The sequence below is a fragment of the Anoplophora glabripennis genome, unplaced genomic scaffold, assembly GCF_000390285.2.
Source record: "Anoplophora glabripennis isolate ALB-LARVAE unplaced genomic scaffold, Agla_2.0 scaffold9, whole genome shotgun sequence".
Lineage (NCBI taxonomy): Eukaryota > Metazoa > Arthropoda > Insecta > Coleoptera > Cerambycidae > Anoplophora > Anoplophora glabripennis.
In genome coordinates this window covers 179,276-206,922 of record NW_019416258.1, presented here as the reverse complement: position 1 = coordinate 206,922, position 27,647 = coordinate 179,276, and the positions used below count along the sequence as shown (strand labels likewise).

At 31.6% G+C, this 27,647-nt stretch overlaps 1 protein-coding gene across 1 annotated transcript; it reads right to left on the bottom strand.

The window, feature by feature from the left end:
• Nucleotides 1-4,009: 4,009 nt before the first annotated feature.
• LOC108909632 (serine protease easter) lies at nt 4,010-22,006 on the bottom strand. The gene is made up of 6 exons (XM_018714022.1): nt 21,880-22,006; nt 16,419-16,799; nt 14,716-14,809; nt 8,719-8,909; nt 8,313-8,411; nt 4,010-4,534 (listed from the first exon to the last, which is right to left on the bottom strand). The coding sequence occupies exons 1-6, from the start codon at nt 21,926-21,928 to the stop codon at nt 4,212-4,214; spliced, it is 1,137 nt and encodes a 378-aa protein (XP_018569538.1). The 5' UTR covers nt 21,929-22,006; the 3' UTR covers nt 4,010-4,211.
• Between the last annotated feature and the right edge of the window lie 5,641 nt (nt 22,007-27,647).

The window sequence follows — 27,647 nt, the reverse complement described above, 5'->3', positions numbered from 1 at the left end:
AATAATAATAATAATAATAATAAATCGTTAAAAATTTAATTCAAAAACTAAACGTATTTCAGACGAAGCAAGGTAGGTAATGACTTATTTTTTATACAATAATTATATTAATTTAATATCAAAATAATTTTGAAATTTGTAATTTAAGATTCAAAGTCAAATAAAAAGTTACTATACAGGGTGTTCCTAAATAAGTGTCGCAACGGGAAACTGTAAATTCCTCTTGAAAAAAGTAAAATTTTTTTCCTCTTCCATTTTTCTCTCCGGGCTTTCGATTTCGAGATACACGGTGTCAAATCTTTAATTTTTTTTTAGTTTTTCGCCAATATCTTAGGAATCGTTTGAACTACAGGACTGAGCTTTTGTACATTACCACTATTAATAGCTACTTTTTCGCACCTTTCTCGAATTCATTGGACGTGCCAGTGGAGGAGATTTTAAGGTATCGTAAGGGTTTCCCCCCCCTAAATTTTACGCCACTGAAAAAATTGACATTTGACAGCAAATTCTAAAGCGCCAATGAATTTTACACACTAAGAGTTCTCTTGGTTCATTGCTCTAAAGTCAACCGTTTTCAAGAAAAATGACTTTTTATGAACAAAAGCAAACATTTTGCTATATAACCTTAAAATCTCCACCACTGGCACGTCCAATGAATTCGAGAAGGGTGAGAAAAAATAGCTATTAATAGTAGTAATGTGTGTACAAAAGCTCAGTCCTGTAGTTCAAACGATTCCTAAGATATTGGCGAAAAACTAAAAAAAAATTAAAGTTTTGACACCGTGTATCTCGAAAACGAAAGCCCGCAGAGAAAAATGGAAGAGGAAAAAAATGTTTCTTTTTTCGAGAGGAATTTACAGTTTTTCGTTGCGACACTTATTTAGGAACACCCTGTATAATTTACATATTTAAAAATGTATTTATCTGCTCCGACTACAGTAGTAGACTATTAATACTTATATTGTTTTTAAGGAGGTAAGTGAATTTTACCGTAGAAGTGGAAGTTGCTATGGACAACGGGAGGTAAGTGAGGTAGCATACCTCCCTAGGGAAAAAAGCGATTTGGAGTTATAAATGCATATTTTATGAATAAATAAATAGAAATATTTGATGAACATTACATTTTATTAATTATTATGAATGAATATTTATAGTAATTACATTTAGTAACATTTGTAAAATCTGGATAATCATTCCCCTCGCGTTTACTAATTGTCGCATTTTTCTCAAAATGATTTGACCGCTCCATTTCAGTCACCGGAGGCTCAATATTATCTGACTGATCCATTAAAATAGCATGATGCGACGTACTATTAAAATCTGGAATTGTAGTGTCATTGTAAAGAATCCTGTCGGCTATTTCATTTTTATTACTTAAACTGTCCCCAACATAACTTTCTGCAATTGTGGCTGATTTCCACCCATCATGTCTCTTGATTGCAAATACATCAAATCCTGTATTAGCCAGTAACGTTGCCAATGTTCTTCGGAATGAATGGGCTGTATATGTTTCAGGATGTTCTAGTTTCAAAAACTGTGCAATCTTATTAAGAATCACAGAAAGGGTACCTATTCTTGCCGACTGGTTGGTTGTAACATCTACCTGCTTGATAGCGCATAAAAGAGTATGAAATTTCAGTTTTAAATTCAAATCTAATCTTGATATATTTTTCGAGAATTTCTAGGCGAGAAACAGAATCCAGTCTAGAAGTAATTGTAAACGTACGTGACATGCCATTTTCAGAATCTGGAATTGTAACTACAATAATGTCATCGAAATTTTTGAAATTGACTTTGTCCAAAGTAAGTTTGCATAACTCATCAAAACGGCATGCTCCTGCAATGCCTAAGACCGTCACTACCTTCATTAGCAAATATGTGTTAGCGGGTGCTTAAACGAGAAAATCGTTGACTTGTTCTCTTGTTTTTATCGTTTAACTTTTTAGCCGTCATTCTTTCATTTCAAAAATGCTCTCAGCTTGGGATATTTTGGTATATCCACGTTCTCCTCTATGAAAATAGTTGAGTTAATCATTGAGTATTGACTCCACAAATTCGCCGGTGCTTTTCCATGAAATATGCTAGCAGTGACATTTCAGAAACACCAGTATTTTTGTTCTGGCACCATTCTTTGCAATTTCTATATGCTCGTCCGTAGCGCACTTTCGACTTCACAGGCAATAAAAATTCGTAGGCAGCATTTGCTACACATTCTATTTGAAAATTATTGAATTAGAAATAATAATTCAAAACCAGCAAAATTGCAACTTTTATGTAACTTTGTTTATAAACACCTTAGAAACGACAAAATCCAAACAACCAAGGCGACTTTGCAAGATCTGGAATAATGTCAAAATGAATTGATTAAGAAATGTCAAAAAATAAAACCTAATGTTTTTTTCATGAGCCAAAAAGAACTGTGGGAGCGGATAAAATGTTATACACCACGCAGCAGTTAAGTGTAATTTACCAGTCTCTGACTCTATTGCCAGCCCTCGCTCCGCTCAGGCGCAAAATCGTCCTCGAAAGATAAATAATACTTGTCTCCTTTATGGTATAAAAATAACTATATCGTTAGAATAGACCTTTCTGTACAACAACCCCTCAAAGACAATCTTCTTTAGTATCTGTAAAATTGACAAAACCGGAGGTAGCATCATACATATCTCTGTTTCAAATACCTTCTAACGTAGTGCTATTTCTCTCTAATACTTTACATCGTTTATATAAAATTGTTCTTTCTATATTTAACTATTTAACGTCTTTTATCTCTTTCCAACGTCGTTTTTTTCTCTACGTCATTGTTTCGCTGTATCTATGAAACAGTTATTTCTCTCTGTAACTTGGCAGGTGGCAAAAGGCATCTGCTTTCCTATTATTAACAGGAAAATATAAAGAGGGTAGCAATAGCATATAGGCTAATTAGGCTTCTTCGTAACTGCAGAAACTTCCATGGAACATTCATGAATGATCTACATACCAGGGCAGTTCAATAAGTAACGTACATTTAGATGTGGATGAAGGATATTCGTTAAATACCGGTAACTATGTCCATGAAATGCAGGCAAAAAGGCATATCAAACCACTTACCTTATTTGAAGGGCTAGATTGTTGAAACTTCGATCTTGGGGGTTGTCCGTGGCACCTCCAGAGGTGGTGATTCCAGCTTGCGCATAATTTTCCTTTGGCTGAAGAAAAAGTAGATGAGTAAGATGAGTAGAAAATGTTTTTTCATATTTACCAATGGGGCGTAAACAAGAATTTTGAACCTTTTGTATTTATATTTGTCAGATGAATCTAAACAACTCCGTAAGCATATTTTATATTCTTGGTCTATGTGAATATTGAATATAATATTTGAATACAGATATAGACAGATTGAATACATTTGGATACTTAATAGCGAAATTTAAGTTATTTGTCAAAGATTGAACTCTGAATTTAGAATCCCTGCTTCATTATAGACACAAAGATGAGAATTTTTTAATATAATTTCAGTATTGGATAATCATTGGTATTGCGTAAAATTTTAGTCCGTCAAAATAGTGTTTACGAACAGCAGATCAACAAGTTCTAACCTAGTGACAGTTACCCGTTTTGCTAAATATGTTGATAAATATTTGCAAGTCGATGATAGTTACCCTGATTTTTCAAAGGCATCTGGTAGCCTTGACTAAGAAATAGTACTGTCAAGGCTTAATAAGTTTGGTCTCTCAAATTCCCTGTTAAAATTATCTCTTCAATAGATTTCAGTATATTCTACTTAGTGTCTGTGGATTACTTAGCCACATCTGGGGTCCCACAGGGATTTGTCTTTGGGCCCCTACTATTTATCATTTGTATTGATAATACAGCTAATTGTTTAAATACTAAATAACTTCTACAGAAAAAGTAAAGATTTTATTCGAATAAGCTCGCTAAAAAACTGTATTATTCTTTTGTTCGATCTAACTTCCAATACGCTGCACCCGTTTGGTCTCCTCGCTATAATTCATTTGTAAAGAATATGAAAACAGTACAAAGAACGTTTATTAAATTTCTTAATTTTACAATGGATGGCATATTTCCACCTATTGGTTTTTTCACCATCTGAATTGTTAAATCGACATTCGTTGAAAGTTAAATCGCATCAAACACACTTAAACATTCAAAAATTTTATTATTTTGTATAAAACCGACTGTAAACAGTAACGTAACTTTTTTAAATACAATTAAGGCTTAATATTGTCCAAAATCCACTTGGCGTAATAGGTAACCTTCGTGTATATTCCTGGGAATCCTTCCGTTCCACATAATCGATGGCCTATGGACACGACGCCACGTTGAACAAACCTGACGTCGTCGTTGAAATCAGCTGGCACATGGAAAGGACCTCCACCGTCGCCTCCACACGAATCCTTAATTCCCTCACCACCCGCGCAAATCTGTTTGTGGGATAGCTTGATCTGAGATTGGACCTTGTAAGCCTCGGTGCAGACAGTCATGTTGCGCTTCTTCAGGACCACCTTTTGGAGTATGTCGACAACGTTGTTACCTGGGTATAAATTAAAGAATAATATATTAAAAATTGGAGATGGTTCCTATCGTTACACGTAATATTAAAGTTAACCAGTAGTAAAGTACATTCATAGATTTAAGAAAATTACTGCTTGCGTGGACCTGAATTCAGTTGCCTCTTATCGTAAAATTCGATTTTCAACGAACTATTCAGTATTGCTCACATAGTTACTGTATTTGGAATAATCTCTTTCTGTTTACAAGTAAAATGTTTTTGATGGGAAAAAAATAGACGCGTGTGATCAGAGTAAAACAATAATACCGTTCAACAAAGGAAAAAAATAATAGTAATACATTTTGAATGTAAAAATGGTAGGCTGCCTAATGTACTTTCATTGGCAGCTAAAACTGTAACAGTCTTGCTTGGATTAACATGGAAATACCACAGCGAAGTTATCTGAGGATTCCATAGCAGACTCATAGTACGTTTAAGAGATGCCCAAAATTAAGTTTCTGCGACTTTAAATGGTGAGATAATCATTTATATATATTTTTTTCAATCAAGCTATCAAAAACATATTTTTAAATGCAATAAATTGCTTATAGGAGTGGTCACATCTACCTTTTGCGACTGAAGGTGAAGATCAAGAAATCACCCAGTAAATGCACACAAAATCATTTGGTCTATATTAAAAACAGACGAGCAATTCCAAAGGTAAACAGTAATTGTGAAAAAACGGTATTCGCATTATTTTTTCACGATATTCTAGAAAAGTACATTTAACTGTTCTGAAATCTAAACAGTTATTTTTTAGGAATTCATATAACCTATCACATCAAAATCTCTCACTCTCACTCACAAATCTCACTCCCAAAAATTCTTATCTTATTTGGGTCCTAAACTATTTAATATATTGCCTAAAAGAATAAAAAGTATTTCAAAAAAGTCGGTTTTAAAAAGAGAACTAAAGTCATTTATAATTGAAAACTACTTTGAGCCCATTTTTGGTTAGTATAGACTTTAAGTGCACACTTCTGCGTCCCCCCTTATATTTTACGTAAAATAATATTTTATTACTGTGTTTAGAGTCTAAACATAGTTTTTTTTTGTTTTTTTTTTGTCTTTTCTTTTATTTTTCTTTCTTGTTGTATAGTGGAGTGAATCGCACAACACAAATTTCACTTAGGTGCGATTCATGGTACTTATGTTTAATTACTTTGTTTTATAATCGAAATTATTCCTGTATTAATATTTTTATTTGTTACTTGCACCTGAATAAACTTACTTACTTACTTACTTACTTACATATTGTACGTTGATCAGAAATATGCTGGGCGAAGACCTTCCTATTCTAAATCATTAAATTTAGAAGACAAAGTTTAGTAAAATCAATTATTTTATCATATTCTGAAGTATGTATGTAATGATAGATAGAAGATGAAAGACTTTTTCATTCTTGAGTTACAAGATGTAAATTATTGAACAACCATAACAAAATCAAATCAAACGCAAGGTCCATTTTGACAAGATCTTATTTCGTCTGGAAGACAATTATTTTTTATTTTATTTCCCCTTAACCTGTAACTCCTTAACAGTGATTTAATTGTTCAACATTGAACATAAAAAAACAAACAGTATGTGTAATTAATGCTTTGTTTAATATTGATATTCATGAGAGAAATTACACAAGATTTTATGATTAAATTTATAGAAGAAAAGACAAAGACTATAAACGAGCTGATAGAGACAATGATCGTACCAAGACAATGAATGATAGGAATTACCAATCCAGTAAGAAAGAGGATATAAATGACTGTTTAAACTATAAAGATATTAAGCTAATTTAAACAAATTTATTTTTTTTTTCTGAAAAACATGGACAAACATTTAGAGAATTTACAATATGCTTTGTTTGTGCTTTGAGTAGTAGTAAAAATCACATAACACTCAAACTTCGTTAATAGACAAATAATCGAAAAATGCATATAGATCTGGATCAATCTTTCAACCGATTAGAATGATAATAGACAGACTAGAAGCAAAGCAAATAAAAAACAATCAAAATCAAGAAAAGTCAATTAAGATGGTTCCATTCGTATTGTACAAAACATCAGCAGTAAGGAGCTAAAATAAAAGGAAAAAACATCAGAAGAGGTCGATCATGGAAAAGATGGCAGAAAAATGTGAAAAAGCTAGCTAAAAACTGAGGTTCCATGTGTGAAATATGCAAATTTTGACAAAGTACTAAGTAAGCAAGTAAAAATAAAATCGTCAACAGACATAATTGATTTTTGTTTCATTAGAACATTTCATTCATATTCACTTCTTTATATATTGCAAAATATGATTATTTTCCATTTTGATCTTAATTTCAAATATCTTTAATCAATAACTGACATAATCCATAATATTTATCATGAATATGAGCTGGTAGTATCTTAAAAAAATAGATCGTTTTAATGACCTAAGATCAAAGATCTGATCTTAGATCTTGTATCTAGATACATTTTTAAGGACTAGATCTTGATCTATTTATAAAAAATCCTTTGAAACAGATCTGAACATATGATCTAAATTGAAGGATTTTAGATCCTGAAAAGTATCCAAGATCCCAAAAAAGATCTTAGATCTCAAAAATATCTTAGATCTCTTCAAATGCTAGACAAATATCCCTATATTAAGCAACTTTTTTTAAATTTAATACTCCATTGGCATCATCAGCCACAGTTGAAAGAATGTTCTCGTTTGCTACTTTTATTAATGCGCCTAGGCGAAGTACACTTTCCGATAAAAATTTTGAAAATTTAGTTTTACTTAAGGTAAATTCATTATGTACATAAGAATAATGTGTAAATTTACTGATAGAAAATATTTTTTGAGTTGAGTTGATAATATTATTTTGTATATGTAACAGAATACTAGTAAATGTTAAATATTTGACTATAGTTTCATTTCAGTATCTAATGCAGTGACATTCCAACAATTGGTTAGGTACTTCCTTTAAAAATTTATTTGCCAGCATGTGTTCTATTAAAATAAATATTTTGTCCAACATAAATTCCAATAACTGACAATGGCCCAATTTATTGGATCTCAAGATCATGTTTTGTAAATGATCTGAGAAGTTACCTACTTTTTGAATCTTAGATCTCCTCCAACGATCTAAGATATTTTTTTGATCTTAGATCATATTTAATGATCTAAGATACTGATCTTTGTAAAAAGATCTTTTATAAAAGTATCTTGTATCTGAGATCTTTCTAATGTCAAATGATCTTATTTAAAATGATCTATAGATACTTTTCCAAAAAGATCTAACATCTTTGATCTAGATCCTTTTTATAAGGATCTTTCCCAGCTCTGTGAATATATAATTAATGAAAGCAAATAAGAAATGGTATTGGCATTATGTCCTACATAATTATAATTACATTTGATAATCGATATAAACATTAAACTTTTAAGAATATAAATAACAGATGCGATCTAATACAATAGAATTCCGTATAATACAATTTCTAGAGAATTATAAATATAATATACAGGCTGTCTACTATAAGAGGGCCACTCCTATGTATCTCGCTTAATACACGATGCACGTCAAAAATCTTTATATGTTTTTTGTTGCATTTTTTGAGGCCTCTATCCTCGTAAAAACAGATTTGAGATCCATGGCCAACTTTGCGAGTAATCATAAAAAAAACGGAAAAGTACCACGCCTTTGAATTGCGGCTCTCTTCTTCTTTACTTAATGAAGCGATTGTAGTAATGCTTAATGGTTCGTACTTTTACATAAATTAAGTCAAATTCTTACGGTAAGGGTCAGTAAATCCCCAGCCAGTAACAATTCCCCTTTTGTAGTCTTGAGTTATAACCTCTTCATATACTGGCAGACATACTGGTTGAATGCTATCTGAAAGGAAATTTATTATTAAATAAACTGAGTTTCAATGTAATTTTTTTTACCATTTTAATTAATAGTTAGTAAGGAATTAAGATGTCCTTTAGAATAGATATCAAAAAACAGATATTTTTTTTCTCCCGGTAATAAATTTATTTGCCAATTAAATCAATCTGCCTCATAAAAAACACAAGTAAAAGTGTCATACTTAGATTTAAGGGCAAGGGTTCAAATTTTGGGGTACATGAGCCTTGGCCTGAATCTGGACTGAAGCAAAAAAAATATATATATTAAATTATAGTAATTAAATAATTTGTACCTGATTCCATATTAATTTTGGATACTCGTAACAATGCAATGTCATTGGAGAAACTCTTGGTGCTGTAATTAGGATGAACTATAGTTTTCTCCACGGTTAGATCTTGAGGGGATGGAAGGCAATCGTTTGGTTTTTGTTCTTCACAGTCCTTTTCCGATAAAATACTGTATTCCCCGACTCGTACTCCTACACTGTAAAATAGAGCAGAAAACATCACGTAGTGAAAGTATAAAGAAAGGCAGTTTTTAGGGAGAATAAATTACTTTCATTTTAATAATAAGGAAAAATTATGATAATTAAACGTTTTTTCAAATTTAGTTTATGTTATAAAATGTTTTTTTGTATTAAGTTTGCAAAAATTTAAAAAAGCTATTGAATAAATTTTTTAATAGTAAAGTACTTTCATAGATTTAAGAGAATGATTACTAGCATTAGATAAAAAAACAGCAGGAATTTAAACAAGATCGCACTGAATTAAGTTATTGTACAATACACTTAATAAATTAAAAATACGTAATCATTCACTCTTGTACATACATAAATACTACATAGATAAAATTAATAAAAATTTCATTGAAAGTCGTACCTACTAGAAGACGCCTTAAAGAGTACGCCGGAAAGGATGATTTATACACGATGGTGTCCCAGCTCATTTTAAAATTAATGTTAGTGAATGTCGATAATAAACAGAGAAAATATTCCGACAGGTGGATTGGTAGAAGGAAGCTGGTAGCTTTACCACCTCGATATCTATAGTGTAAACCACTTGATTTTTAATTTTGTTATCTATTGTTTACCCGAAAAAAATACCAACAGCTGAGGTACTTCTAAAAAGAGTTTTAAATAATCAAACTTTGAATTGAATTTGAACCATCAAAAATGCTCCGGGTGTTTTTGCAGCCACCTCCTAACATTTACCGTAAAAATTAATCTTATGAGGTAGTACGAAATGCAAATAACAAAGAATATTATTTTTTATGATTTCAGTTCTCTTCTTGTTGTGTTGTGCAAAACCGTACTTATCTTATCAACTTCGACGTCACCTGTTACATAGGTGTTGTATAACAATGAAAAAGAAATATTAACGGTCGATAGAAGGAAGCACAAAAAACAGGCGCTTGGGTAGGGAGTTCTGGAAGGAAGCCTAAATAGTCGAAGATAGGCAGTTGAAGTGAGAACAGTGTGCAGATTGGTAGCAAGACGATCGGCTGACAGTGTGTCAAAGTAGTGAAAAGTTAATTGTTTAAAGTGTTATTAGTTAGCAGGTAATATCCTTTAAGTACTTTGTTGTTAATTGTTCTATATAAGTAAGTTTAGCTTCCATTGCTTTATGCTCAAGGGCATATATTTTTCCAAGGTAAAATTGTTATAATTATACTTAAAGTTTGCCCATTATTTATTTCATGTTAAAAATATATGTATTGTCCTGATTGCCAGACATTACAATAACGACTTCTTTGTTTCACATCTAACTTGTTTTTGCCACGATTACGTTATACGTAAAATATAGATGTTTCATGATAATAATTCTGTGTATATGTTTGGCCTGCATTGTCTTACGCTCAGGGGCGTATATTTCTCTAAGATAAAACTGTTACAATTATTATTAAAGATTGCTCATTATTTATTACATGTTGAAATATGTATATATTGTCGTGTCTGCCCAGATATTGCAAAACAACTTCTTTGTTTCACATTTAACTTGTTTTATCTTGATTACGTTGTTCTTTGATTTCTTGTGCTCACTTTATGTCATGCGTATGTAAGAACTTTGCTGAATTTACTAACATTTTCACCCATTATTATTATTATTATTATTGTTGTTGTTCTCCGAAATCTCAACTCATAGCTGGATTGCATCCCGTATGGGACTCCAGTACCTTCCCTATTATTATTGTTATTATTATTATTGTTGTTGTTGTTGTTGTTGTTGTTGTTGATATTATTGTTACTAAAACCTCTTCAGTTTTACTTGGAAGTGTGTATGTCAGACTTGAATGAGATGACATTTAGTGAGAAATTAAATAAGTTCAGTCTTAATTATCATTAGCAAAGGTTCTTAATTTATGCCTTTGGTTAGCGGTTGTTTTGTATTTATATTTGGGTGGTAAGAGCAACGATCGTGGGTTTCTCTGCCATGCTCTTTCCCCGCAGGAGCTCTAGGTGAGCCTGGCACTCTCCTTTTATGTTTAATGGTTGTTAATGTTTTTGTTGTTATTTCTATTTGTCACATGTTTAATTTGAATTTTATGTAAATAAAGGTTAGGTGTATTTACTCTGCTTTTGTTTTATATAATTAAACCATGCATCCCCTCTACAAAGTTAGTAGCCAGCGCCTTCCGGTCAATAAAAAATAAATACATACAACGTAGGGATTCCTTATGTCGATCACATGTTTTTGGCCACAACTACGTTTACTTATTTTTTGTCGAACTTAGGGTTGTTATACTACAGTGTATTATTTTATTTCTCTTTTCTAGTAAGAGGTAGTTACAGCTGTAAAAGCACCAACAATTAAAAAATTTTTTTTTCATTGGTTCAAAACTGAGTTAAATATATTCAAAAACATAAACTTGCAAAATTTAATTCAATTTTGATTTACGACTTAGGTAATAATCAAGGAAATTCACTATTTTGAAAACTTTAAAGTTTGAAAGGGGTTCTTTTAAGGACATATGTTCAGAGGAGAAGGTCACATTTTACCTACTGAAATTACCATTCTATTTCTTACCATAAGTCCCAAGGCGCCATTCTGATACATATACTCTCTAATTGTTTAAGTTTTGAAGAAGGATACTTATTTAATAGTGTACTATGGTAACTAGCACCGTCATTGTATCCTTTTCGGCTACTCTTCACTTGATTCACCATAGACACCATATGCGGGGTGGTCAAATGAAAACGAAACAGAGCCAAGATTGTAGAAAAACGCTCAGACCCGTCGATTTTAGATTAAAAGAGGACATTCTTTGTCACCCAAGCAAAGGTAAGCATCACCCCAAAATATTTAAATGGCATTGGGGGTTGAGTAATGTTTCTTTTGAAAGCACTTACAATTCTCTTTACAACAGACTTTAAATTTTATAATTCTGTCCAATCATTTAAATATTTTGGGGTGATGCTTACCCTTGCTTGGGGGTGAAAGTGGCGGAGTCAAAAATACCAGCAAAGAATGTTCCCCTTTGATCTAAAATCGACGGATCTGAGCATTTTTCTACAATCTTGACGCATTTCCTGAAATGGCTCTGTTTCGTTTTCATTTGGCCACCCTGTATTTGAATTATCAAAACTATTTTCTTGGTCCACAGGAACTATTGAAGTGACTGGTTTTGCGAGAATGTCATATATCGATGACTATATTTATTATCCCATTAGAGACATTTTACTTGTATGTTCTCAAATCTACAAATGTACTTTACCTAATATTATATTTTTGATGTTTCATTGAAATATATATGCTGGGCCTCTTTATAAACGTAATACGAGGATACAGAAAATAAATATCAAATGTAAAAGTTTATAATAATTAGTACGACATGCCTTGAGTGCCTTTTTATTGTAATTTTAAATGTAGGTTGATTGTACAAGAAAAGTAGTAACCATTTGTTCAAAAACGGTATATGAAATAGCTTTGACGCCCACGACCCAATTTTACATGGCCACTCAAAATTGATAGGCAATTGAATTTCTCTCAGAAATATATGACACGCATTTTACTGACCATCATGAAATCAACGTTGTTCTTTCGGCGTATGCTATGAGTGCTAGTTCTAGGATTATTTGCAACGTTCTTCAAAACCTTCAGTGTTGGCAGTACTATTAAGCCAGTTTAAGTCGCGGTTATGATGTTTACAGTTAAAAATTTCGTAATCTCGAAATTCCTGAACAACATGAACAAATGAGCGCCAATTTCCGATTCATTTAAATCCTACTAGCCTTGGAAAAGTTCCCATGGGTTTCGCTGTAAGCGGATACACTGTTTGAAAAACCGAGAATGATGCACAGTCACAACTGTTAATACCCCTTGATTCTCTACTTAGAAACTTATTTAATCTATATTACCTTTGATTACTTAAATATGGTTAAAACTTTAGCACATTTCTCCAATACCCTGCATATTGAAGGAAAATGAGTATTACAAACCTCGTGGTCTGAAATTTACTAAGTGCTCCAATAGTTCTAAATGAAAAGTAGATAAAACTTTAATTTACATAAAATTTGAATTTCAATTACATACGTCCAAGCATTCTGTCACGGATTAATGTTAAATTTGCAGAAATTATTACCTGGACAAAAAAATATTATAGAAGTATAGAAAATTAAATTTTAAATCGAGTTTCTTGTTCTTTAAACTCGATCCAAAATGGCGAACATGGTTAAAAAAAATTGCAAAGTCGCAAAAAATGGTTTTTCTAAAATAACTAAAAAAATATAACACGGATCGAAAAATTTTAAATGAGAAAGTTGTAGGTTTTAAAAAGATCTATCGACTGGTTTTTTGCAAGTGTAGATTGCGTTGTTGCTTTTCGAGATATATCGAAAAAACCGTTAAAAATCTTCTCTTTTCTCTTCTATAACTCGTTTACATTTACGTTCCCATACTTGCTATTTACTGCTGGCATAGTCCGCGGCAAGCCAAAAAAGTACATTTTTGAAAAATTTAAAATTATTAATTATTTTTCGAGATATATCGATTTTTTGAAAAAAAGGCGCTCTCGAAAATTGGCTAGATCTTCTCAGCGGATAGCCCTACAGTAACGATTTTCGGTTTATTTTCTTCGTAAAGAGTTATATTATCATGCTGTTAAAAAATGTTGACGATTTTATTAATTTTAAGGATCAAAAAATGACTGAAAAAGTTGCACTTTTTTTGGGTATGTTTTTTTCAAATAACTATTTCAATTTTTATTATTTTTTTGTACTTAATCTGGGGTAGCTAAACACGAATATTATAGCATTTTCGCCTTAGAAGCAAAATAGACCCGTAAATGTTTAGTTTTCTTTCTTTAAAAGTCATTTTCATAAAATAAAAATTGAAATAGTAATTTGAAAAAAACATACCCAAAAAAGTGCAACTTATTCAAAGTCATTTTTTGATCCTTAAAATTAATAAAATCGTCAACATTTTTTAACAGCATGATAATATAACTCTTTACGAAGAAAATAAACCGAAAATCGTTACTGTAGGGCTATCCGCTGAGAAGATCTAGCCAATTTTCGAGAGCGCCTTTTTTTCAAAAAATCGATATATCTCGAAAAATAATTAATATTTTTAAATTTTTCAAAAATGTACTTTTTTGGCTTGCCGCGGGCTATGCTTGCAGTAAATAGCAAATATGGGCACGTAAATGTAAACGAGTTATAGAAGAAGAGAAAAGAGAAGATTTTTAACGGTTTTTTCGATATATCCCGAAAAGCAACAAAGCAATCTATACTTGCAAAAAACCAGTCAATAGATCTTTTTAAAACCTACAACTTTCTCATTTAAAATTTTTCGATCGGTGCTATATTTTTTTAGTTATTTTAGAAAAACCGTTTTTTGCAACTTTGCGATTTTTTTTAGCCATGTTCGCCATTTTGGATCGAGTTTAAAGAACAAGAAACTCGATTTAAAATTTAATTTTCTCTACGGTCATTTTTTATGTATATAATGCATAATCATTATGCATTATATAATCATTTCTATATAATGCTTGGACTAATTAGTAGAAATTCTGTGGTAATTTTCATAACGAAAACGATAATGTATTATCCATAATACTACAGTGTTTTATTTATTGTCGTGTGCTAATATTGGTTGATCGTAATTACATATTTATTTCTAGGTCCGGTACTTCGAGTCCCGATTAGGAAATGATTAACTAATCAGGCGATTACACTGTGAATATATTTTTATAAAATAAATCAATACATTAACGGTCTAATCATGTCATTAATTAACTTAATTTATCAATGAAACATTATATCAATTGTTTGTACCAGTAGTATTATACCTACAGAGGATATGGAGTCTTCACTATACAATGGGCTGCTGTCAGGATGTAATTTTCGTTTATTATGCTTCCACCACATTTAAATTCGCGCCCAGTATCTGAAAATAACATAATAATTTATAATTTAGTTTCATACAACACATACGTCACTAAGTTAGGCATATTTTAACATATAAAATCGATATTAATGTGAAGTCGTCCATGGTTAAACTTTTTGCACAGGTTGCGTAAAAATTCACTCTCCAGCAGTTAAGGGTGAGTTTTATAGGATGAATCAGAAAACAAAGCTCAAACAAAACTCCAAATTGCACGATTCTTTTAATATCTAGTTATTATAAAAAAATAATATACACGTCACTGATATCTTTAATTTCGCGATTATTTTTTGTAGGCCTCGTTCATTGCATGACAAAATATGTCTCAGCATTTTTTTGTTAATAATTTAGTTTAGCATTAACTAATTAACAATAACTTATACCGCATAAATACTTGTTCGAGCGTTACCTATTAGAAAGACACTGCCGTTTTCCGTTACGTTCATACAACTCCATTGTTGTCTACAAGAAGCAGGTACATTTTTAAAAACCAGTAATATCGCTGGTGGACCTCTTTCAATAGGAACTTCCGAAATAGAATAGAACATTTTTGATGTAGTATATGAAAAATTGCTAACGATATCCATGTCAGCGATGTCAGCGTAAAAACAGTACGGACCATTTTAAAGGAGAACCAGAGTTATATCTTTATTTTTCAGCGTGTTCAAGCTCCATTGCCATGTGATTTTCGATATTGATTTAATTGGTGTCAATCTTGACATCAAAAATTTAAATGTTCAGATGAATCAAATTTTTCAAGGGATGATATTAACGATTTTCAGAATAACCATGTTTGGAAACAAGAAAAGCCTCATGCGATACTGGAAATAAGACACCAAATAAAATTATATACTTTCTTTCAAATGAATGGTGATTTCTATCACTATTTTATTATTAAAGTGGTACCTGAAGTCCTGCAAGATTCGTGTTTGACAATTGTTTATACATTTTGCTGTTCAAGAGTATCTCAATAAAATATTTCCCTATCGCATAAGCGTCTTGGCTTCTTCATTAAGGTTCTACTATATTATTATTTTTTCAAACAAGGATTTTTAAATAGTTTTTTATTTTTAATAAAACATTTCTTTTTTCTAGAACTGATTTTTAAATGAAAAAATGCTGAGATGCCTGACGTTGGATAATAAACTGTGGTGGCAGAAAATACTCACAAAATTAAAAATATCGGTAGCGTGCATGTAATTTTATAGTATTATTGGAAACTATTCTACACACGTCCCTGGTGTGATGATAAAATATATTTTTATTAATTAAAAAATGATCCCTAATAGACAGTTTAATGGTACAAAGTTTGAGAAAAAGAAAACATTCATTATCAAGATATTAAAAAAAGAACAAAAAATATTTAATCTGCGCCCTGTATTTGAAAGGAAGACCTTTTTGAATATTATGTTATCAACTTTCTTTTCAAAAAATAATTTAATGAATCACGCTGTGAAATACTTTAGACTGCTTTGGAAGACTTCTGTTTTTCAGAATAATATGCAGTAAATACACATAACTCTGAAATTTATTAGGTATGAAATAACTACATCCAATGATCTTAATCTGGTCACCAATGTCAGTATTATTTATTTAAGGAAAAAAATAGTACCTGTGTTATACGCCAAAAGTGCCATCCAAGGAAAGTCTCTCAATCTTGCTTCAGTACCGCCTCGAATTTTTTCATCAGAATTGATCTGACCGCACTCCTCCGGAAGTAGCTTAAGATTTTCATGGTTCAGAACATCTGGTGGTGGAGGTGGAGGGACTTCTTTGTTTCTTCCACTTATATCAATAGGATCCGAAGGACAACAAATTTTTGTGTTTATAGCTTCGTCCTCGTAGGTGCAGACATATCTGTTCAGCAATTCTTTTACATCGTTGGAAAAAGGTTTCGGAGAGTTATTCAGGAAGTCTATCATCGTAGGGCACTGCCCTATGGAAAGGCACCGACCGCTTTTGTTATCTGGTGTGGTACAGCTTTGTTGTGCCCCTGTATAGAACGTAACAATGTATTAGTTATACAATAATATGCTAGCATTGAAAATTTAATTCTCAGAATTTAAATAATTGTAGTAAAAATGTCCGGAAAAGTTGCATAAAAGGCTCTTATGTCATATTTTTACGCAGTTTCTTTTGATAAATGCAGAAATACAAGCATGAAACTGCTCCCAACAGCATTAATGTAAAGTGGGGAAAGTTGGAGCGGTAGGAGAAATAGACTACTAACAACAACTTTCAAGAGATGACAACAAATCAGCTTTCCAATAACACACAGTTGTATAAGCTCACTAAAGTGAACAATAATCTAGTTGAACAATCTCCTTTATTAGTCCATTATATGTACTCTTGTGATGTAAGATAGCTGAACCAGATGTATGGAGGGAAAAGCAGACAATAAATGAAGAAGTCATGCTATCGTATTTTTCAAATTTGAAGAAAAAATATGGACTTTCATCTGTCTGGTTGAAGTATTCGATGTTGAAGGCTACTATAAAGGTATACAAAAATATAGATAAGATTACTGCTTATATTTGAAGAGTGAAGCAAAAAACTGCAGTATTGGAAAGAGCACATATTGAAGAATTTTTACTGGGGCTTCCGATAAAGAATATTTAATGATTAAGGTAATATCTCTTTACCTTCTACATGTTGTTAGTTATATAGTGAATTATTTAAGGTTGCACTAAGAATGGGGGTGTCTGGTGCCTGCTGATGCTGCGAATTGACAAATTTGAAAATTAGTGACGTACAGGTCGTTGGCAGATATCTTTTTTCAATACTTGACACCAAGACAGGCATTTCAAGAAAATTTACAATTATAGAAGAAGGATTTTTCGTGAATGCTGTTGAAATATGCAGAAAATATATTTCTCTGCGCTCAATTCGCCTAACACAAGTCAGATTCTTTTTAAGGTAAATCAATCAAAAATGTACTTCTGGACTTAACACATTGGCGAAGGTACTCTCAACAGTTGCTTCATTCCTGAATATCGCAAATCCAGAAGCATATACTTACCATTGTATGAGGCGCACTTCTACAACGTTATTGGCCAATAAAGGCGTTGATCTTACAACCATCAAAAGGCATGGTGGATGGAAGAGCTTCTCTGTAGCAGAAAGTTATGTTGAGGAGTCTAAATCTAACAAACTTGATATTGCAAGGAAATTCCAAGGAAAATATAGCTCTTCCTTACAAAAAGAGACATCCGTAACTTGTGCAAATTCTTCACAAACTTCGGCAGATGTGATGCGTTCCGAAAGTGATGGCAACATTGCTACAAGGGTTGTTATTGACGGAAAGGAAGTTAAATGTGATAAAACAAGAAATGAAAAAAATACTTATTCATAGAAAAGATTTAAATAATGACGTCAATCCTCTACTGATGGCTTATAGCTCAGTCGGTGGAAGTAATTTTGCACCAAAAGCACAAATAATTAACAATATGGCTGATTTTTTTTATTAGTACATCAAAGTATGCAGATTAATATAAGAAAAAGTTCACTGGTCTATCGATTTTCCAAACTCCAAAAAAATTTTGAAAAACATTTTGATTTTGAAAATTCTTTAATATTTTGGACTGGGATCAAGATATAGAAAAATAAAAAAATACTATCTTGTAGAAGAAGTTTTCCAACGAAAAAGATACTTTGCACTGTTTTCTTCCGAGCTATGGATTGTCTGGAAATAGTTATTTTTGTATCTAGTGCGCGAAATGCTACTTTGGTGATCGAGAATTGAATTTTTTAACGAGACGAAGCCGAGTTAAAAAATTATTAGAGACCACCAAAGTAGTTCGCGCACGAGATGCAAACAATATTTTTTCTACAAACGTCAAAATCTATCTCTTAAAAATATTATAAAAAAGTAAAATGCCTAATTTATTATAGAAAATAGTGTTGAGAACCTCGGCCACACTTCTTGCTAATGCTGGGGGTGATATATGTAGTTTGAAGAGACACGGGGGATGGAAATCTTCCACCGTGGCCGAAGGATACGTGGAAGATTCTATCAATAATAAGATTCAAATATCAAATAAACTTTTAGATTGTGAAATTTCAGGATCACATGGTATCACCTCTACCTCAAAAATTAGTAGTGTTTCAACCCCCAAAACCCCAATATCCCGAGCTGAACCTGAATTATCTGGTTTAGGAATAAATATTGGTTCGTGTACTGGTTGTACGATTAATGTTAATATTGTAAATAATAACTAAAGTTATTGTAAAATTCTATCATTATTTTAAAAGTATTTAATTGTTATTCATTTAAAAATAAATAATAATTTGGAGTTTTGCTTCATTTTTTCAAAGATTGAAATACAAAACTCTTATTAATTCACATGCAGTGTGCGAAATACTTCGCACCCTAGTGCGCGAAGCATTTCGCGCACGGTGTCATGGTAACGTAAGAATCCGAAAAAAAGTGTTTGTCAATGCGCAAACCTTGTCATTTTTTGACGTTTGTAGAAAAAAATTATTAAAACCATGAAGTCATCTTCCGCGGGCATTTCAAACGTAAGAATTGTCAAATTTCTCTCAAATATTGAATACATTAATATGTAGAAATGAATATTCGATCTTAATTCAATGCAAAAAAATAAAATATTTCAAAAAATTTTCAAAATTTTGTAAAAAAAATTTCCAAAATTTTTTTTTTAGATTTTCGAATATACTCAAGGTAGTAAATATTAAATACAAGGTAATATTTGCATATTTTTATTAAAATCAGGAAAAAAATTACATAAACTAATGCAAAAAATTAAAGGGTCAAAATAATTTCCGAAGTTTTTTCGTGATTTTTGACAGTGAAAAATGGTCGTATCGGGAACTTAAAAAAAGCATTTTGAAGCTCTAATCGACAAAAAAATATTGCAAATTTTCTTTTTTTGATTTTTTTTTCAGCTAAGCCATTGCATGGACCGGATAGCTTGTTTATTCAGCTTCAATTTCCTTTTTTTAAAATTTCGATACGACCATTTTTCATCGAAATGGACTTTTAATGAAAAAGGATATTTTTTTCTTCAATCATCGATATATCGGCGACAAATGGTCGTACAGAGAATTGAAGGGCAGTTTCGAAAACTGGAATAAATTTCCTATAACATGCTGCTGCAACTTTTCGGAAAAAATGTTTTTTTTTTATGTTTTACACAATTTTAAGAAACAGGAAATAAAGTGTAATTTATGGTTTTTTAGAAAATTGACAGCTAAATTAGAAATACTCACGAAATGGCTAATGTTAAGCATGATTTTTACAGTTCGATATACCCAGAAGAACCTTGTGAAGTTTCATCTCGATCTAGCGAACCGTTTCTTTGTCCAAATAGTAAAACTTTTGAAAAAATTAAAGGATCACGTTTTTTGAGCTTAAACACTTCATAATCATGATTAAAATGGGAAAAAAATTTTTTTGAGGTTTTCTCACATTTTACGGCAAATAACGTTTAATTTGATGAAAAAAAATTGAAATTTTTGTCCAAAGAAAAAGGGTAGTTTTGAAAAAAAAAATTTAAGTGATTACAGACTGCACGAAAATTAATTAGAAATTAGTCTCGAAAAACGGTATGATTTGGGGTCGAAATCTGGTTTGGGTCATCAACTTTAATTTTAATTTAATTAAAAGTTGATGAACAGAAGCATAGTGCGAAAAATCAGAATCGTGCTGGAAACAATTGTTTTTTTTTGTCAATGTCCGGAAGGTTTTCCAAAAAAAATTTAGACTCCCTACTTGAAAATGGGCTAGCACAATTATTAATTTAATGCCCTATAACTACGCAATAGTTTATAATGTAGAGCGCCCGACTTCAAAATATAGGTTCTCACGCGGCTGACCGAGCTTCGCGCACGCAATACATACCTGATTTATAGAATTTTTTCCGGCCAAACCATAGCTCGTACGAAAAAAGTACGAAGTATCTTTTTTTTGTTGGAAAAAACTTACCCTACATGGAGATATTTTTTATTTTTCACACTCTTGATCTCAGTCCAAAATATTAAAGAATTTCGAAAATCAAAATTGTTTCAAAATTTTTTTGGACTTTGGGAAATCGACAGACCAATGAACATATTCTTATATTAATCTACTTATTATTAATCTACTTATACTTAGTACTTATAAAAAAAAACAACCATATTGTTAATTACTTGTTTCTGTGGCCTCCACTGACTGCGCTATTAAGATATTACGTACTAATTTTCGCGTTAAACTTCTGTCTCGAAACTTGTTATAAGCCAATGTTTTGTTACTTTTTAGAAAGTATATGCATTTTGTGATAACTGATCCTGATCTATGTGACATCAAATTTAAAAATCACTTCTGCGGGATACAGTGGAAATTGGTGAAATGATATTTTCATATCTGTTATACAGAAGACGTCTTTCAGATATCGACCTTGGTTCGGTTGTCCTTGACCTCGGTCAGTTTCTTAAGAGGGAAATGGGATTAAAATACAATTGACGGTGTTTCTTGAACAAGTTGATGACAAACGGAACAAAACCACAAAAGTTGAATGGCAACAACAACTTCTAAAATAAAAGTAGCTTCACCAGTTAGAACGATACTTTTGGAAAGTTTATATGATACAAGTTTTGTTGTATGTTTGCATTATTAATTTCAAAATAATTTGAATTTAATCAGAAATTATTAAGTTCTTGTTCTTTATTCAAGACTGAATTGTTTTATACTGAAGAAATAAAGTTGAATACTGAAGACTGAATTGTTTTATACTGAAGAAATAAAGTTGAATACAATGGAAGTCGTTCTTAGTATGGGAAACATAATTATGTTTCTAAAAGTTGTTATTTCTTCAAGGAAATTATTTATTAAGTCAGGTGATAATTACAATGTTTTTTAATTTAATCATATTGTTTTTCGGAAAAAGGACTCAATATTGTAAGACTTTCGTAAAATATGTATATATCAAATCCATAATAAGTATATTTGTACCACTCACTAAATATAAAACAAACAAACTTTTTTATAAAAGTCGCGTTTTAGCGTATATTTATGTCATAGAGAGCAAGGTGCAACCAAGTGTTAAAAAGTGATAACTACCAAGCAATTAACTCACCTGCATATCTGGATAGAAAGAGTAATAGAACAATTTTAACCGCAAACATTGTATTCGTGTGTGCACTCTTCACTATAGATTCGAAACTGCCGAAAGTTTATAACATCGGCTTATAGCTTGCAGTATTACTGCAGTTTATTTTATCTGTGCCGCAGATCTCTTTCGTGATGTTAACCCCCCCTTTGACGCCAAATTTAAACAGTAATTTTTTCGAACTTTTCGAAACCTTACATTTGTTGAAATTCGAAAATTTGTTGGCCTCACAAATCAGTAAGTCATTTGTAAGTATTTGTGACTCACCCGTTGAGGGGTACCTACTAAAAAAATAAATTGAGACCAATTTCACGGAGGTAAAACAATATTTGTGGGTATTAGTAAGCTTTAAACTAGAATTTGTAAGTATCTAGGACGTCTATCTAATAAGGAAAATTGATGATTTGTGCACTTTGGGATAATTAAAAAAAAATAGTTCAGAAATATTCTATTCTTGGAGGCTAAATATTTTTCCCAGGAACTTCATAAGTTCTATTAATATTGTATTATTAGGTAGGTATACTATTAATAAAAATGTGTACTTCTTTTTTCGTTTAGTTGCTATATGAATGAGAAATAATAAATATTTTTATAACACATCCAAGATTTTAAAACCCAAGGTAATCTAAGTCTCTAGACATATTCAGGTTATGCCTGGGATTTTACTGTTCATTATGACGTCTGAAACTAAACGTATATGTTAAATTGGGAAAACCAGAAATCCGAAACTGTATACTTATAAGACGCGGACTTCTGCCATCACGGAAAACGATGACGACATCAGTATTTTTTTTATAAGATATACAACTTTATTAATAATAATAATTTCTTTAAAAAATAACTTTAAAAACGCATTTTAGACAATGCAATGCAGGTAATGACTTATTTTTTATACAATTATATTAATTTAATATCAAGATAAATTTGAAATTTGTAATTTGAAAATCAAAGTCAAATAACAAGTTAATATACAGGGTGATTCAGAAATGATGACCAAAAATGAAACCTCGTATGATTTGGAGAATTTTAAGGGGAATTTTTCCTATAAAGTTTTTATATAGGACGCGTTAAAAAGATACATGGCGTTAAAGTTCAAAAATATTTTTAATTTTTATAAATAATTTAAAAACTAGTAAGTGAAATAATTTAAATTTGGGCACATGTACGAGGGTGGTCTGAAAAGTTTCCGACCTAACAAAGATACAAGACATTTTTTCAGAATTTTTTTTTATTTTTCAACATAGTCTCCTTGTAACTCTACACACTTCTCCCAGCGATGCTCCCATCTCTGTAACCCGTCCAAATAGTACTCGGCGTTTTCTCTGCAAAATAATTGTTCACGAAGGTGATTGCCTCTTCATTTGACGAAAATATCTGTCCTCCGAGCACAATTTTTAGATGAGGGAACAAAAAGAAGTCCCTTGGGGCTAGATCTGGTGAGTAAGGTGGATGGTCAAGCAGTTCAAACCGTAATTCGTGGATTTTCGCCATTTCAACCGCGGAGGTGTGAGACGTTGTCTTGGTGAAACAGGAATTTCTTTTTCTGCAAATGTGGCCGTTTTTCCGCAAGTTCTGCCTTCAGCTTGTCAAGTAATGATGCGTAGTATGCTCCTGTAATGGTTTTTCTTTTTTGAAGATAATCGATTAAAATAACTCCATGACTATCCCAAAAAACAGTCGCCATCACTTTCCCAGCCGAAAAAACAGTTTTTGCTTTTTTTGGAGCCGGTTCCCCCTTTGCAGTCCACTGTTTGGACTGTATTTTTGTTTCGGGCGTATAATGGTGTATCCAAGTTTCATCTACAGTAATTAATCGGCGCCAAAACTCGGATTTATTGCGCCTAAACTGCGCCAACAGAGCGTTGGAAATGTTCATTCGAACACGTTTTTGGTCTAACGTGAGCAAACGCGGCACCCAACGCGCGGACAGCTTTCTCATGTTTAAATGTTGATTTAATATGTGACAAACGCGTTCTTTTGACATGTTCATAACCTCTGCTATCTCTCTCACTTTAATTCGGCGGTCGTCTAGCACCATTTGGCGATGTTTTCGTCGGTAGTTGCAGTTTTTGGACGTCCCGAACGTTCATCGTCTCCCAAGCTCTTACGGCCACATTTAATTCAGCTGCCCAAAATTTCACTGTAGTAAATGATGGTGCAGAGTCCCCATACACAGAATCCAACTCATCTTTGATTTGCGTAGGCGTATTGCCTTTCAAAAACAAATATTTAATGACAGCTCGACACTCGATTTTGTCCATTTTCATAAAAACACTCACATCAACTCACTCAAACGACTGTTACATAACAATTGCGCGTCCAAAATGTCTGAAACTTTGGTGAGTAACTGTCAACAGATGAACAACGAAATTCACTAGCTTTTATTTACGAGTGCTGCCATCTTCATGTTGAGGTCAGAAACTTTTCGGACCACCCTCGTATTTATGTAATTATTGTCCAAAATCTCAGGCCATTTCTTAAAATTTCCATGCTCCAGTGGCGGAGGGTATCGGTGGCATATTTTTCTCAATAAAATAGTAGGCCACTGCTCTACGGTGACAACCATGATATTTTCCTCTTCGTCTATCAATTTTCTACAAATTACTGCTCTCTTATGTTTTTCGAAAAAAGCCTAATTTTCGAATAAAACTTGAAAAACCAACTGAAAACACATGTACTTAAATGATATGACAAGCAATAATCATTCGGTTATTCATTCGAATAAAGAAATTAATATCATTAGTCATCATTTTAATGATTTTATTTGAGTAAATGTTCAAAAATACCTCAATTTCCACGATCACAGGTCCGACACCTTTTTAGTAACGAAAATGTAATTTGTTCGTTTATTGCTGCTTGAATATGATGAAAAGCAATATTTATTCTTTTTTCTATTTCTATTCTATTCTGCTCAGAATTTCGAAGTTGCTATCGCAGCCCTCTATGTAATTTTAAAAAGCATTATATTCGAATATCGAATTGTGTTCTCAGTTAGTTTTTTAAGTTTTACTCGAAAATCAGGCTCTTTTCGAAAAACATAAGAGTAGTAATTTGTTGAAAATTGAAAGACGAATCCGAAAATATCATCATTATCGTAGAGCAGTGGCGTACTCTTTTATTTAGAAAAATATGCCACCGATACCCAGTATCTCCGCCACTAGAGCATGTAAATTTTACGAAAAGTCCTCAGATTTTGGACAATGTTTACATAAATACATGTGCCCAATTTCAAATTATTAGTACTTAGTAGTTTTTAAATTATTTATAAAATTTTTAAGTTTAACCCCCTGTAGCTTTTTAATGTACACTGAAAAAAGGATTTATTTGGACTAAATAAATGTCGTTTGCCATGAACTAATCCTAGTTTTGGATATTGCCTAGCTTATATAGTATGAAAAGTAACTAATAATAAGTTCATAGTTTTGTAATAAATCTTATTTGAATGTTAATTTATTTTTACTGTAATATTACATTCCGCATCTTTATTATTAATCTACATATTTTAAGATGTAGATGACATAAGATTATTAGAAATATATCTTAGCTTAATGTGAACTAACAGTTTTTCATTGAAAATAGGTTATTTTAATATTAATAAATCAATGGTTTATAAAAAGTGAATTGTTTTTTACACTAATATTGGACGTATTTCTTTCTTGATTAGTCTCAAAATTATGTACTTTCTCAAATTTAATTAAACTGATAATTAGATAACTTATCTAACTATAAGTTTATAATTAAATTTGAAAAGGTACATAGTGTTGAGACCTACTAATAGAAAAAGCACATACTAGTATAATACAACACTTTTATTCGAACATTTCATTTTTACTAAAAATTAATTTTAAGACTTAAATATATCGTTCAAAACTACGTGTCATAGTTGTTGACAGTTAAATGATTAAAAATAATTTTCGGATTTTTAAATTGGGTTTTATTATAAATTTATGAAGCTACAACAGCAACACTATGTCCTTATTTAAAACTGACTTTTTGACGATTATTACTTGTTTGGCCCTAGCTTCNTTTACGAAAAGTCCTCAGATTTTGGACAATGTTTACATAAATACATGTGCCCAATTTCAAATTATTAGTACTTAGTAGTTTTTAAATTATTTATAAAAATTTTTTTTTTAAGTTTAACCCCCTGTAGCTTTTTAACGTAGCGTCCTAGATAGGACCTTAAAGAAAAGAGTCCCGTTAAAATTCACCAATGAATACGAGGTTTCCTTTTTGGTCACCATTAGTGAATTACCCAGTATAATTGGCATATTTAAAAATATATTGTCGTTAGAATAGACCTTTCTGACCTCAAAGACAATCCTCAAACTGTTATCTTTTTTAGTATCTGTAAAATTGGCAAATCCGGAGGTAGTGTGATACAACTCCATCTTTCCAACACCTTCTAACGTAGTGCAATTTCTCTCTAATATCGTTTTCCTCCCATAACATCGTTCTTTCTTTCTGTAAAATTGTTCTTTCTATATTTAACGTCTTCTATATCTTTCTAACATCGTTTTTTTTTCTAAATCATATCTATAAAACAATTAATTGTTTCCCTCTGCAACTTGGCTGGAGGCACAAACCACCTGCGCTGCTATTACTAACAGGAAAATATAAAGAGGGTAGCAATAGCTAATTAGGCTTCTTCATGATTGCAGAAACTTCCATGGAACATTTTGAATGACCAGGGCTGTTCAATAAATAACCCATTTGGATGTGAACGAAGGATATTCGAGCTACGTCCATCAAATGCGGACAAAAAGGCATACCTACCTATCGTATCTAAATGGATAGAGAGTTGCAACTTCGCTCTTCTGGTGTTTTCAGCTTGCACATAATTTTCCTATGGCTGAAGAAAAAGTAGATGAGTAAGATGAGTACAAAATGTTTTTCCGCATTTACCAATATTTATTTATGCGATATAATGGGGCGTAAACAAGAATTTTGAACCTTTTGTATTTATATTTATCAGATGAATCTCAACAACTCCCTAAGCATAATTTTTAATTATTTAGCCAAGCAATCCCTATGTGGATATAACATTTGAATATAGGTATAGACAGATTGAGTACATATGGTTACTAATAGTGAAATTTAAGTTATTTGCCATTAATTCTTTTTCAATTAGATTAAACTCTGAATTTAGAGTATTTGCTTCATCATGGACGTCACGATGAGAATTTTAATCCAATGCTATTACTTATACAGTTATGTTATTATCAAATAAAAGAATATTGGTTTTAGCATCATATAAGCCAGGATCATAATTTTTAGAGGCCAAAACGATTGAGTGCAGGATAGAACATATTTCAAGTGTAGCTATCTCAGGGTGCATGAATAATACGATTATATGTTGTCTATATACAATAAAATGATTCAAATGGTAGACAATCAATTTTTACATTCTGAGTTCGATAAGGTAAATAAGTATTTAGCAAACTCACAGCACTTCTACGAAATGTCCGAGATATGTTAATATAGCTTAATTTATAAGATCAAAGCCTTAGTAGTCCAGTCGACAGAGACCGAAGAGTTACTGTTCATGCCATTTCCTTGATAACTCGGAAATAACTACACAGGAATACTTTAAATGATGAGTACAATAACAGGCTAATTTGCTGACAAAGTATTTTATCAGGAAAAAAGTTATTAACAATTTAATCGTGAAAAAAATTTGTTTAGTAGTTTTCTTTAAATAACTCAGCGGGATGACTTTGTACGAAAAAATGCTT

Excerpts from the sequence above, each read along its gene's own strand:
- LOC108909632 (XM_018714022.1), bottom strand. The coding sequence starts at position 21,928 with ATGTTTGCGGTTAAAATTGTTCTATTACTCTTTCTATCCAGATATGCA. Across the intron at positions 8,412-8,718 it reads CAAAATTAATATGGAATCAG|ATAGCATTCAACCAGTATGT; the intron begins GTACAAATTATT and ends ATTTCCTTTCAG. Across the intron at positions 4,535-8,312 it reads GGGATTTACTGACCCTTACC|GTAACAACGTTGTCGACATA; the intron begins GTAAGAATTTGA and ends ATTTATACCCAG.